This window comes from Somniosus microcephalus, chromosome 22 (genome assembly GCF_052327205.1).
Source record: "Somniosus microcephalus isolate GS21.2 chromosome 22, FLI_Smic_1.0, whole genome shotgun sequence".
NCBI lineage: Eukaryota > Metazoa > Chordata > Chondrichthyes > Squaliformes > Somniosidae > Somniosus > Somniosus microcephalus.
The window spans coordinates 48,592,299-48,605,801 of NC_141008.1; the positions used below are offsets into that span (position 1 = coordinate 48,592,299).

The 13,503-nt window shown below is 50.7% G+C and overlaps 1 protein-coding gene across 1 annotated transcript in view; it reads left to right on the forward strand.

The window, feature by feature from the left end:
• LOC147102281 (uncharacterized) overlaps positions 1–13,503 on the forward strand; it is a 70,785-nt gene that overhangs the window by 28,601 nt on the left and 28,681 nt on the right. Inside the window, exon 5 of the mRNA XM_085965111.1 lies at positions 9,316–9,387. Coding sequence (XP_085821237.1) covers positions 9,316–9,387 — 72 coding nt within the window. The remainder of the gene's footprint in view (positions 1–9,315; positions 9,388–13,503) is intronic.

Below are 13,503 nucleotides of genomic sequence, written 5' to 3' on the forward strand. Positions count from 1 at the left end.
AGATTGAAGAGAGGAGGAGGAGACTGAGGAGAGGAGGAGGAGACTGAAGAGAGGAGGAGGAGGAGACTGAGGAGAGGAGGAGGAGACTGAGGAGAGGAGGAGGAGACTGAAGAGAGGAGGAGGAGGAGACTGAGGAGAGGCGGAGGAGACTGAAGGGACGAGGAGGAGACTGAAAAGAGGAGGAGGAGACTGAAGAGAGGAGGAGGAGACTGAAGGGAGGAGGAGGAGACTGAAGGGAGGAGGAGGAGACAGGAGAGGAGGAGGAGACTGAGGAGAGGAGGAGGAGACTGAAGAGAGGATGAGGAGAGGAGGAGACTGAAGAGAGGAGGAGGAGACTGAACAGAGGAGGAGGAGACTGAAGAGAGGAGGAGGAGACTGAGGAGGAGGAGACTGAGGAGAGGAGGAGACTGAAGGGAGGAGGAGGAGACTGAAGAGAGGAGGAGGAGACTGAGGAGAGGAGGAGACTGAAGAGAGGAGGAGACTGAAGAGAGGAGGAGGAGGCTGAGGAGAGGAGGAGACTGAGGAGAGGAGGAGGAGACTGAGGAGAGGAGGAGGGGACTGAGGAGAGGAGGAGGAGACTGAAGAGAGGAGGAGACTGAGGAGAGGAGGAGGAGACTGAGGAGAGGAGGAGGGGACTGAGGAGAGGAGGAGGAGACTGAGGAGAGGAGGAGACTGAGGGGAGGAGGAGGAGACTGAAGAGAGGAGGAGGAGACTGAGGAGCGGAGGAGGAGACTGAGGAGAGGAGGAGGAGACTGAAGAGAGGAGGAGACTGAGGAGAGGAGGAGGAGACTGAGGAGAGGAGGAGGAGACTGAGGAGCGGAGGAGGAGACTGAGGAGAGGAGGAGGAGACTGAGGAGCGGAGGAGGAGACTGAGGAGAGGAGGAGGAGACTGAAGAGAGGAGGAGACTGAGGAGAGGAGGAGGAGACTGAAGAGAGGAGGAGGAGACTGAGGAGAGGAGGAGACTGAAGAGAGGCGGAGACTGAGGAGAGGAGGAGGAGATTGAAGGGAGGAGGAGGAGACTGAAGAGAGGAGGAGGAGACCAAGGAGAGGAGGAGGAGACTGAAGGGAGAAGGAGGAGACTGAGGAGAGGAGGAGACTGAAGAGAGGAGGAGGAGACTGAGGAGAGGAGGAGGAGACTGAAGGGAGGAGGAGGAGACTGAAGAGAGGAGGAGGAGACTGAAGGGAGGAGGAGGAGACTGAAGGGAGGAGGAGGAGATTGAAGAGAGGATGAGGAGAGGAGGAGACTGAAGAGAGGAGGAGGAGACTGAAGAGAGAAGGAGGAGACTGAAGAGAGGAGGAGGAGACTGAAGAGAGGAGGAGGAGACTGAAGAGAGGAGGAGGAGACTGAGGAGAGGAGGAGGAGACTGAAGAGAGAAGGAGGAGACTGAAGAGAGGAGGAGGAGACTGAGGAGAGGAGGAGACTGAAGAGAGGAGGAGGAGACTGAAGAGAGGAGGAGGAGACTGAGGAGAGGAGGAGACTGAAGAGAGGAGGAGACTGAAGAGAGGAGGAGGAGACTGAGGAGAGGAGGAGACTGAGGAGAGGAGGAGGAGACTGAGGAGAGGAGGAGGAGACTGAGGAGAGGAGGAGGAGACTGAGGAGAGCAGGAGGAGACTGAGGAGCGGAGGAGGAGACTGAGGAGACTGAGGAGAGGAGGAGGAGACTGAGGAGCGGAGGAGGAGACTGAAGAGAGGAGGAGACTTAGGAGAGGAGGAGGAGACTGAGGAGAGGTGGAGGAGACTGAGGAGAGGAGGAGGGGACTGAGGAGAGGAGGAGACTGAGGAGAGGAGGAGGAGACTGAAGAGAGGAGGAGGAGACTGAGGAGAGGAGGAGGAGACTGAAGAGAGGAGGAGGAGACTGAGGGGAGGAGGAGGAGACTGAGGACAGGAGGAGGAGACTGAAGAGAGGAGGAGACTGAGGAGAGGAGGAGGAGACTGAGGAGAGGAGGAGGAGACTGAAGAGAGGAGGAGACTGAGGAGAGGAGGAGGAGACTGAAGAGAGGAGGAGGAGACTGAGGAGAGGAGGAGACTGAAGAGAGGAGGAGACTGAGGAGAGGAGGAGGAGACTGAGGAGAGGAGGAGGAGACTGAGGAGAGGAGGAGGAGACTGAGGAGAGGAGAAGACTGAGGAGAGGAGGAGGAGATTGAGGAGAGGAGGAGGAGACTGAGGAGAGGAGGAGACTGAAGAGAGGAGGAGACTGAGGAGAGGAGGAGGAGACTGAGGAGAGGAGGAGGAGATTGAGGAGAGGAGGAGACTGAGGAGAGGAGGAGACTGAGGAGAGGAGGAGGAGACTGAGGAGAGGAGGAGGAGACTGAGGAGTGGAGGAGACTGAAGAGAGGAGGAGACTGAGGAGAGGAGGAGGAGACTGAAGAGAGGAGGAGGAGACTGAGGAGAGGAGGAGGAGACTGAGGAGAGGACGAGGAGACTGAGGAGAGGAGGATACTGAGGAGAGGAGGAGACTGAAGAGAGTAGGAGGAGACTGAGGAGAGGAGGAGGAGACTGAGGAGAGGAGGAGGAGACTGAGGAGCGGAGGAGGAGACTGAGGAGAGGAGGATACTGAGGAGAGGAGGAGGAGACTGAAGAGAGGAGGAGGAGACTGAAGAGAGGAGGAGGAGACTGAAGAGAGGAGGAGGAGACTGAGGAGAGGAGGAGGAGACTGAAGAGAGGAGGAGACTGAAGAGAGGAGGAGGAGACTGAGGAGAGGAGGAGGAGACTGAGGAGAGGAGGAGGAGACTGAAGAGATGAGGAGGAGACTGACGAGAGGAGGAGACTGAAGAGAGGAGGAGGAGACTGAGGAGAGGAGGAGGAGACTGAGGAGAGGAGGACGAGACTGAAGAGAGGAGGAGGAGACTGAAGAGAGGAGGAGACTGAAGAGAGGAGGAGGAGAATGAAGAGAGGAGGAGACTGAAGAGAGGAGGAGGAGACTGAGGAGAGGAGGAGGAGACTGAAGAGAGGAGGAGACTGAAGAGAGAGGAGGTGACTGAAGAGAGGAGGAGGAGACTGAGGAGAGGAGGAGGAGACTGAAGAGAGGAGGAGACTGAAGAGAGGAGGAGACTGAGGAGAGGACGAGGAGACTGAGGAGAGGTGGAGGAGACTGAGGAGAGGAGGAGGAGACTGAGGAGAGGAGGAGACTGAGGAGAGGAGGAGGAGACTGAAGAGAGGAGGAGGAGACTGAGGAGAGGAGGAGGAGACTGAAGAGAGGAGGAGGAGACTGAGGGGAGGAGGAGGAGACTGAGGACAGGAGGAGGAGACTGAAGAGAGGAGGAGACTGAGGAGAGGAGGAGGAGACTGAGGAGAGGAGGAGGAGACTGAAGAGAGGAGGAGACTGAGGAGAGGAGGAGGAGACTGAAGAGTGGAGGAGGAGACTGAGGAGAGGAGGAGACTGAAGAGAGGAGGAGACTGAGGAGAGGAGGAGGAGACTGAGGAGAGGAGGAGGAGACTGAGGAGAGGAGGAGACTGAGGAGAGGAGGAGACTGAGGAGAGGAGGAGGAGACTGAGGAGAGGAGGAGGAGACTGAGGAGAGGAGGAGACTGAAGAGAGGAGGAGACTGAGGAGAGGAGGAGGAGACTGAGGAGAGGAGGAGGAGATTGAGGAGAGGAGGAGACTGAGGAGAGGAGGAGACTGAGGAGAGGAGGAGGAGACTGAGGAGAGGAGGAGGAGACTGAGGAGAGGAGGAGACTGAAGAGAGGAGGAGACTGAGGAGAGGAGGAGGAGACTGAAGAGAGGAGGAGGAGACTGAGGAGAGGAGGAGGAGACTGAGGAGAGGACGAGGAGACTGAGGAGAGGAGGATACTGAGGAGAGGAGGAGACTGAAGAGAGTAGGAGGAGACTGAGGAGAGGAGGAGGATACTGAGGAGAGGAGGAGGAGACTGAGGAGCGGAGGAGGAGACTGAGGAGAGGAGGATACTGAGGAGAGGAGGAGGAGCCTGAAGAGAGGAGGAGGAGACTGAAGAGAGGAGGAGGAGACTGAAGAGAGGAGGAGGAGACTGAGGAGAGGAGGAGGAGACTGAAGAGAGGAGGAGACTGAAGAGAGGAGGAGGAGACTGAGGAGAGGAGGAGGAGACTGAGGAGAGGAGGAGGAAACTGAAGAGAGGAGGAGGAGACTGACGAGAGGAGGAGACTGAAGAGAGGAGGAGGAGACTGAGGAGAGGAGGAGGAGACTCAGGAGAGGAGGAGACTGAGGAGAGGAGGAGGAGACTGAGGAGAGGAGGAGGAGATTGAGGGGAGGAGGAGACTGAGGAGAGGAGGAGACTGAGGAGAGGAGGAGGAGACTGAGGAGAGGAGGAGGAGACTGAGGAGAGGAGGAGACTGAAGAGAGGAGGAGACTGAGGAGAGGAGGAGGAGACTGAAGAGAGGAGGAGGAGACTGAGGAGAGGAGGAGGAGACTGAGGAGAGGACGAGGAGACTGAGGAGAGGAGGATACTGAGGAGAGGAGGAGACTGAAGAGAGTAGGAGGAGACTGAGGAGAGGAGGAGGAGACTGAGGAGAGGAGGAGGAGACTGAGGAGCGGAGGAGGAGACTGAGGAGAGGAGGATACTGAGGAGAGGAGGAGGAGCCTGAAGAGAGGAGGAGACTGAAGAGAGGAGGAGGAGACTGAAGAGAGGAGGAGGAGACTGAGGAGAGGAGGAGGAGACTGAAGAGAGGAGGAGACTGAAGAGAGGAGGAGGAGACTGAGGAGAGGAGGAGGAGACTGAGGAGAGGAGGAGGAAACTGAAGAGAGGAGGAGGAGACTGACGAGAGGAGGAGACTGAAGAGAGGAGGAGGAGACTGAGGAGAGGAGGAGGAGACTGAGGAGAGGAGGAGGAGACTGAAGAGAGGAGGAGGAGACTGAAGAGAGGAGGAGACTGAAGAGAGGAGGAGGAGAATGAAGAGAGGAGGAGGAGACTGAAGAGAGGAGGAGGAGACTGAGGAGAGGAGGAGGAGACTGAAGAGAGGAGGAGACTGAAGAGAGGAGGAGGTGACTGAAGAGAGGAGGAGGAGACTGAGGAGAGGAGGAGGAGACTGAAGAGAGGAGGAGACTGAAGAGAGGAGGAGGAGACTGAGGAGAGGAGGAGACTGAGGAGAGGAGGAGGAGAATGAAGAGAGGAGGAGGAGACTGAAGAGAGGAGGAGGAGACTGAAGAGAGGATGAGGAGACTGAAAAGAGGAGGAGGAGACTGAAAAGAGGAAGAGTGTCGCCTTTTTGAGAGGGAATTAGTTAGAATTGAAGATTGGAAGATGCAACAACAACTTGCATTTATATTGCACCTTTAACATAGTAAAACGTCCCAAGGCGCTTCACAGGAGCGATTATCGAACAAAATTTGACACCGAGCCACATAAGGAGATATTGGGACAGGTGACCTTGGTCAAAGAGGTAGGTTTTAAGCAAACGGCAGATGATGCTGGGTCAATTGTTAATTTTAAATCTGAGATTGATAGATTTTTGTTAGCCAAAGGTATTAAAGGATATGGGACAAAGGCGGGTAGATTGAGTTAGGTCGCAAATCAGTCATGATCCCATTGAATGGCAGAACAGGCTTGAGAGGCTGAATGGCCTCCTCCTGTTCCTACGTTTCTATCTAACCAATTTGATACATGACCTTGAAGCGCTTGATGGAGCAGTGGAGTGTGAGTGTGAGCCGTGTAGTGTGAGCAGTGTAGAGTCAGTGTGAGCAGTGTAGTGTGAGCAGTGTAGTGTGAGTGTGAGCAGTGTAGTGTGAGTGAGAAGTGTGAGTGTGAGCAGTGTAGTGTGAGTAATGTAGTGTGAGCAGTGTAGTGTGAGTGTGAGCAGTGTAGTGTGAGCAGTGTAGTGTGAGTGCGGGCAGTGTAGTGTGAGCAGTGTAGTGTGAGTGTGAGCAGTGTGGTGTGAGCAGTGTGAGTGTGAGCAGTGTGAGTGTGAGCAGTGTAGTGTGAGTGTGAGCAGTGTAGTGTGAGCAGTGTAGTGTGAGCAGTGTGAGTGTGAACAGTGTAGTGTGAGCAGTGTAGTGTGAGTGTGAGCAGTGTAGTGTGAGTGTGAGCAGTGTAGTGTGAGCAGCGTAGTGTGAGTGAGCAGTGTGAGTGTGAGCAGTGTAGTGTGAGCAGTGTAGTGTGAGCAGTGTCGTGTGAGTGTGAGCAGTGTAGTGTGAGTGTGAGCAGTGTAGTGTGAGTGTGTGCAGTGTAGTGTGAGTGTGAGCAGTGTAGTGTGAGCAGTGTAGTGTGAGTGTGTGCAGTGTAGTGTGAGCAGTGTAGTGTGAGTGTGTGCAGTGTAGTGTGAGTGTGAGCAGTGTAGTGTGAGTGTGTGCAGTGTAGTGTGAGTGTGAGCAGTGTAGTGTGAGTAGTGTAGTGTGAGCAGTGTAGTGTGAGTGTGAACAGTGTGAGTGTGAGCAGTGTAGTGTGAGTAGTATAGTGTGAGCAGTGTAGTGTGAGTGTGAGCAGTGTAGTGTGAGCAGTGTAGTGTGAGCAGTGTAGTGTGAGTGTGTGCAGTGTAGTGTGAGCAGTGCAGTGTGAGTGTGTGCAGTGTAGTGTGAGCAGTGTAGTGTGAGTGTGTGCAGTGTAGTGTGAGTGTGAGCAGTGTAGTGTGAGCAGTGTAGTGTGAGCAGTGTGAGTGTGAGCAGTGTAGTGCGAGCAGTGTAGTGTGAGTGTGAGCAGTGTAGTGTGAGTGTGAGCAGTGTAGTGTGAGCAGTGCAGTGTGAGTGTGTGCAGTGTAGTGTGAGCAGTGTAGTGTGAGTGTGAGCAGTGTAGTGTGAGTGTGTGCAGTGTAGTGTGAGTGTGAGCAGTGTAGTGTGAGCAGTGTAGTGTGAGCAGTGTAGTGTGAGTGTGTGCAGTGTAGTGTGAGCAGTGCAGTGTGAGTGTGTACAGTGTAGTGTGAGCAGTGTAGTGTGAGTGTGTGCAGTGTAGTGTGAGTGTGTGCAGTGTAGTGTGAGTGTGAGCAGTGTAGTGTGAGCAGTGTAGTGTGAGTGTGTGCAGTGTAGTGTGAGCAGTGTAGTGTGAGCAGTGTAGTGTGAGCGTGAGCAGTGTAGTGTGAGCAGTGTAGTGTGAGCAGTGTGAGTGTGAACAGTGTAGTGTGAGCAGTGTAGTGTGAGTGTGAGCCATGTAGTGTGAGTGTGAGCAGCGTGAGAGTGAGCAGTGTGAGTGTGAGCAGTGTAGTGTGAGTGTGAGCAGTGTAGTGTGAGCAGTGAGTGTGAGCAGTGTAGTGTGAGTGTGAGCCGTGTAGTGTGAGTGTGAGCCGTGTAGTGTGAGCAGTGTAGTCTGAGCAGTGTAGAGTGTGTGAGCAGTGTAGTGTGAGCAGTGTACTGTGAATGTGAGCAGTGTAGTGTGAGTGTGAGCAGTGTAGTGTGAGTGTGAGCAGTGTAGTGTGAATGTGAGCAGTGTAGTGTGAGTGTGAGCAGTGTAGTGTGAGCAGTGTGAGTGTAAACAGTGTAGTGTTAGTGTGAGCAGTGTAGTGTGAGTGTGAGCAGTGTAGTGTGAGTGTGAGCAGTGTAGTCTGAGCAGTGTAGAGTAAGTGTGAGCAGTGTAGTGTGAGCAGTGTACTGTGAATGTGAGCAGTGTAGTGTGAGTGTGAGCAGTGTAGTGTGAGTGTGAGCAGTGTAGTCTGAGCAGTGTAGTGTGAGTGTGTGCAGTGTAGTGTGAGCAGTGTAGTCTGAGCAGTGTAGTGTGAGTGTGTGCAGTGTAGTGTGAGTGTGAGCAGTGTAGTGTGAGCAGTGTAGTGTGAGCAGTGTGAGTGTGAACAGTGTAGTGTGAGCAGTGTAGTGTGAGTGTGAGCCGTGTAGTGTGAGTATGGGCAGTGTGAGTGTGAGCAGTGTGAGTGTGAGCAGTGTAGTGTGAGTGTGAGCAGTGTAGTGTGAGCAGTGAGTGTGAGCAGTGTAGTGTGAGTGTGAGCCGTGTAGTGTGAGCAGTGTAGAATGAGTGTGAGCAGTGTAGTCTGAGCAGTGTAGAGTGAGTGTGAGCAGTGTAGTGTGAGCAGTGTACTGTGAATGTGAGCAGTGTAGTGTGAGTGTGAGCAGTGTAGTGTGAGTGTGAGCAGTGTAGTGTGAATGTGAGCAGTGTAGTATGAGTGTGAGCAGTGTAGTGTGAGCAGTGTGAGTGTAAACAGTGTAGTGTTAGTGTGAGCAGTGTAGTGTGTGTGAGCAGTGTAGTGTGAGTGTGAGCAGTGTAGTCTGAGCAGTGTAGAGTAAGTGTGAGCAGTGTAGTGTGAGCAGTGTACTGTGAGTGTGAGCAGTGTAGTGTGAGTGTGAGCAGTGTAGTCTGAGCAGTGTAGTGTGAGTGTGAGCAGTGTAGTGTGAGTGTGAGCAGTGTAGTCTGAGCAGTGTAGTGTGAGTGTGAGCAGTGTAGTGTGAGCAGTGTAGTGTGAGTGTGAGCAGTGTAGTGTGAGCAGTGTACTGTGAATGTGAGCAGTGTACTGTGAATGTGAGCAGTGTAGTGTTAGTGTGAGCAGTGTAGTGAGAGTGTGAGCAGTGTAGTGTGAGTGTGAGCAGTGTAGTGTGAGCAGTGTAGTGTGAGCAGTGTACTGTGAATGTGAGCAGTGTACTGTGAATGTGAGCAGTGTAGTGTTAGTGTGAGCAGTGTAGTGAGAGTGTGAGCAGTGTAGTGTGAGGTATACTCTGCTAAACTGTGATCTGGAAATGGTCATTTGGACGATATACAGATTCCCCTCACCCTCAGACTCAAAGGACGGATTAATGCTGTAAATCTAAACCAGGTCCATGAATAGCTGATAGAACAGGCTGGGGCTCCCATCCCTAGAAAAGAGAAGACTGGGGGGTGGCCTGAGAGAAGTTTTTAAGATTATGAAGGGTTTGATAGGGTAGACGTAGAGAAGATGTTTCCACTTGTGGGGGAGACCAGAACTAGGGGCCATCAATATAAGACAGTCATTAATAAATCCAATGGGGAATTCAGGAGAAACTTCTTTACCCAGAGTGTGGTGAGAATGTGGAACTCGCTACCACATGGAGTGGTTCAGGTGAATAGTATAGATGCATTTAAGGTGAAGCTGGATAAACACATGAGGGAGAAAGGAATAGAAGGATATGGTGATGGGGTGAGATGACGAGGGTAGGAGGAGGCTCGTGTGGAGCAGAAACACCGGCACGGAGCAGTTGGGCTGAATGGCCTGTTTCTGTGCTGTAAATCTGTAACTATGAGGATCACGGGACTGGTTTCTCTACCCATCTGACAGTACGTGTTCTCGTCACCAACCTCACAGCCTATAACATTCCAAGCACCGTAATCTAACAATTGTAACGCTGTCCAGTCAATCCAATTTATAACACGGTTATCTAATGTTCTTGTTCATCTGTAAGATGCTACTGTGTGCCAGAACACCTTAATATTCAGAGGATTTATTCTGTACTACAGCTGTGATTATAAAGGAAGGGATATCATCGATGGATCCTTCAACTTTCAGATGGATTCTAATAAAATAAACAGGTATGCATTTCGAGTTATCAGTATAATTTATTCAGGTGTAAAATATATCGGATTCAAACGTGATCATAGACTGCTGGAGTCCTTTCAGGCCCTGCACACTCGTGTCTATTACACGGAGGTCCTGACGATCAGAATTGTGCTAAAAGAGCTGGGAATTTCCACTCCAAAACCAGTCGGAGGTGAGCTAATGTCCAGCTCCTCTCAACTGGAAAAGCAATTCAGCAATGTGTGAATAACATCCTTGTGTCCGTCTCTCCGTCTACATTCCTCCATTGTGTCCTTCTCTCCATCTACATTACTCCATTGTGTCCTTCTCTCCATCTACATTCCTCCATTGTGTCCTTCTCTCCATCTACATTCCTCCATTGTGTCCTTCTCTCCATCTATATTCCTTCATTGTGTCCGTCTCTCCGTCTACATTCCTCCATTGTGTCCTTCTCTCCATCTACACTCCTTCATTGTGTCCTTCTCTCCGTCTACACTCCTTCATTGTGTCCTTCTCTCCATCTACACTCCTCCATTGTGTCCTTCTCTCCATCTACATTCCTCCATTGTGTCCTTCTCTCCATCTACACTCCTCCATTGTGTCCTTCTCTCCGTCTACACTCCTCCATTGTGTCCTTCTCTCCATCTACACTCCTTCATTGTGTCCTTCTCTCCATCTACACTCCTCCATTGTGTCCTTCTCTCCATCTACATTCCTCCATTGTGTCCTTCTCTCCATCTACACTCCTCCATTGTGTCCTTCTCTCCATCTGCAGTCCTCCATTGTGTCCTTCTCTCCATCTACATTCCTTCATTGTGTCCTTCTCTCCATCTACACTCCTCCATTGTGTCCTTCTCTCCATCTACATTCCTTCATTGTGTCCTTCTCTCCGTCTACATTCCTCCATTGTGTCCTTCTCTCCATCTACATTCCTCCATTGTGTCCTTCTCTCCATCTACATTCGTTCATTGTGTCCTTCTCTCCATCTACATTCCTTCATTGTGTCCTTCTCTCCATCTACATTCCTTCATTGTGTCCTTCTCTCCATCTACATTCCTTCATTGTGTCCTTCTCTCCATCTACATTCCTCCATTGTGTCCTTCTCTCCATCTACATTCCTCCATTGTGTCCTTCTCTCCCTCTACATTCCTTCATTGTGTCCTTCTCTCCATCTACATTCCTCCATTGTGTCCTTCTCTCCATCTACATTCCTTCATTGTGTCCTTCTCTCCATCTACATTCCTCCATTGTGTCCTTCTCTCCATCTACATTCCTTCATTGTGTCCTTCTCTCCATCTACATTCCTTCATTGTGTCCTTCTCTCCATCTACATTCCTCCATTGTGTCCTTCTCTCCATCTACATTCCTTCATTGTGTCCTTCTCTCCATCTACATTCCTTCATTGTGTCCTTCTCTCCATCTACATTCCTTCATTGTGTCCTTCTCTCCATCTATACTCCTTCATTGTGTCATTCTCTCCGTCTACATTCCTCTATTGTGTCCTTCTCTCCATCTACATTCCTTCATTGTGTCCTTCTCTCAATCTACATTCCTCCATTGTGTCCTTCTCTCCATCTACACTCCTCCATTGTGTCCTTCTCTCCATCTACATTCCTCCATTGTGTCCTTCTCTCCATCTACATTCCTCCATTGTGTCCTTCTCTCCATCTACATTCCTCCATTGTGTCCTTCTCTCCGTCTACATTCCTCCATTGTGTCCTTCTCTCCATCTACATTCCTCCATTGTGTCATTCTTTCCGTCTACATTCCTCCATTGTGTCCTTCTCTCCATCTACATTCCTTCATTGTGTCCTTCTCTCCATCTACATTCCTCCATTGTGTCCTTCTCTCCGTCTACATTTCTCCATTGTGTCCTTCTCTCCGTCTACATTCCTCCATTGTGTCCTTCTCTCCATCTACATTCCTCCATTGTGTCCTTTTCTCCATCTACATTCCTTCATTGTGTCCTTCTCTCCATCTACATTCCTCCATTGTGTCCTTCTCTCCATCTACACTCCTTCATTGTGTCCTTCTCTCCATCTACATTCCTCCATTGTGTCCTTCTCTCCATCTACATTCCTCCATTGTGTCCTTCTCTCCATCTACATTCCTCCATTGTGTCCTTCTCTCCATCTACATTCCTCCATTGTGTCCTTCTCTCCATCTACACTCCTCCATTGTGTCCTTCTCTCCATCCACATTCCTCCATTGTGTCCTTCTCTCCATCTACACTCCTTCATTGTGTCCTTCTCTCCATCTACATTCCTCCATTGTGTCCTTCTCTCCATTTACATTCCTCCATTGTGTCCTTCTCTCCATCTCCATTCCTCCATTGTGTCCTTCTCTCCATCTACATTCCTCCATTGTGTCCTTCTCTCCCTCTACATTCCTTCATTGTGTCCTTCTCTCCGTCTGCATTCCTTCATTGTGTCCTTCTCTCCATCTACATTCCTCCATTGTGTCCTTCTCTCCATCCACATTCCTCCATTGTGTCCTTCTCTCCATCTACATTCCTGCATTGTGTCCTTCTCTCCATCTACATTCCTTCATTGTGTCCTTCTCTCCATCTACATTCCTTCATTGTGTCCTTCTCTCCATCCACATTCCTCCATTGTGTCCTTCTCTCCATCTACATTCCTCCATTGTGCCCTTCTCTCCATCCACATTCCTTCATTGTGTCCTTCTCTCCGTCTACATTCCTCCATTGTGTCCTTCTCTCCATCTACACTCCTCCATTGTGTCCTTCTCTCCATCTACATTCCTCCATTGTGTCCTTCTCTCCATCTACATTCCTCCATTGTGTCCTTCTCTCCATCTACACTCCTTCATTGTGTCCTTCTCTCCATCTACATTCCTTCATTGTGTCCTTCTCTCCGTCTACATTCCTCCATTGTGTCCTTCTCTCCATCTACATTCCCCCATTGTGTCCTTCTCTCCATCTACATTCCTCCATTGTGTCCTTCTCTCCATCTACATTCCTCCATTGTGTCCTTCTCTCCATCTCCATTCCTCCATTGTGTCCTTCTCTCCATCTACACTCCTCCATTGTGTCCTTCTCTCCATCTCCATTCCTCCATTGTGTCCTTCTCTCCATCTACATTCCTCCATTGTGTCCTTCTCTCCATCTACACTCCTCCATTGTGTCCTTCTCTCCATCTCCATTCCTCCATTGTGTCCTTCTCTCCATCTACATTCCTTCATTGTGTCCTTCTCTCCATCTACATTCCTCCATTGTGTCCTTCTCTCCATCTACATTCCTTCATTGTGTCCTTCTCTCCATCTACACTCCTTCATTGTGTCCTTCTCTCCATCTACATTCCTTCATTGTGTCCTTCTCTCCATCTACACTCCTCCATTGTGTCCTTCTCTCCATCTGCACTCCTTCATTGTGTCCTTCTCTCCATCTACACTCCTTCATTGTGTCCTTCTCTCCATCTACATTCCTTCATTGTGTCCTTCTCTCCATCTACACTCCTCCATTGTGTCCTTCTCTCCATCCACATTCCTCCATTGTGTCCTTCTCTCCATCTACACTCCTTCATTGTGTCCTTCTCTCCATCTACATTCCTCCATTGTGTCCTTCTCTCCATCTACATTCCTCCATTGTGTCCTTCTCTGCATCTCCATTCCGCCATTGTGTCCTTCTCTCCATCTACATTCCTCCATTGTGTCCTTCTCTCCATCTACACTCCTCCATTGTGTCCTTCTCTCCATCTACACTCCTCCATTGTGTCCTTCTCTCCATCTGCATTCCTCCATTGTGTCCTTCTCTCCATCTACATTCCTCCATTGTGTCCTTCTCTCCATCTCCATTCCTCCATTGTGTCCTTCTCTCCATCTACATTCCTCCATTGTGTCCTTCTCTCCATCTACACTCCTCCATTGTGTCCTTCTCTCCATCTCCATTCCTCCATTGTGTCCTTCTCTCCATCTGCATTCCTTCATTGTGTCCTTCTCTCCATCTACATTCCTTCATTGTGTCCTTCGCTCCATCTGCACTCCTTCATTGTGTCCTTCTCTCCATCTACATTCCTTCATTGTGTCCTTCTCTCCATCTACACTCCTCCATTGTGTCCTTCTCTCCATCTACACTCCTTCATTGTGTCCTTCTCTCCAACTACACTCCTTCA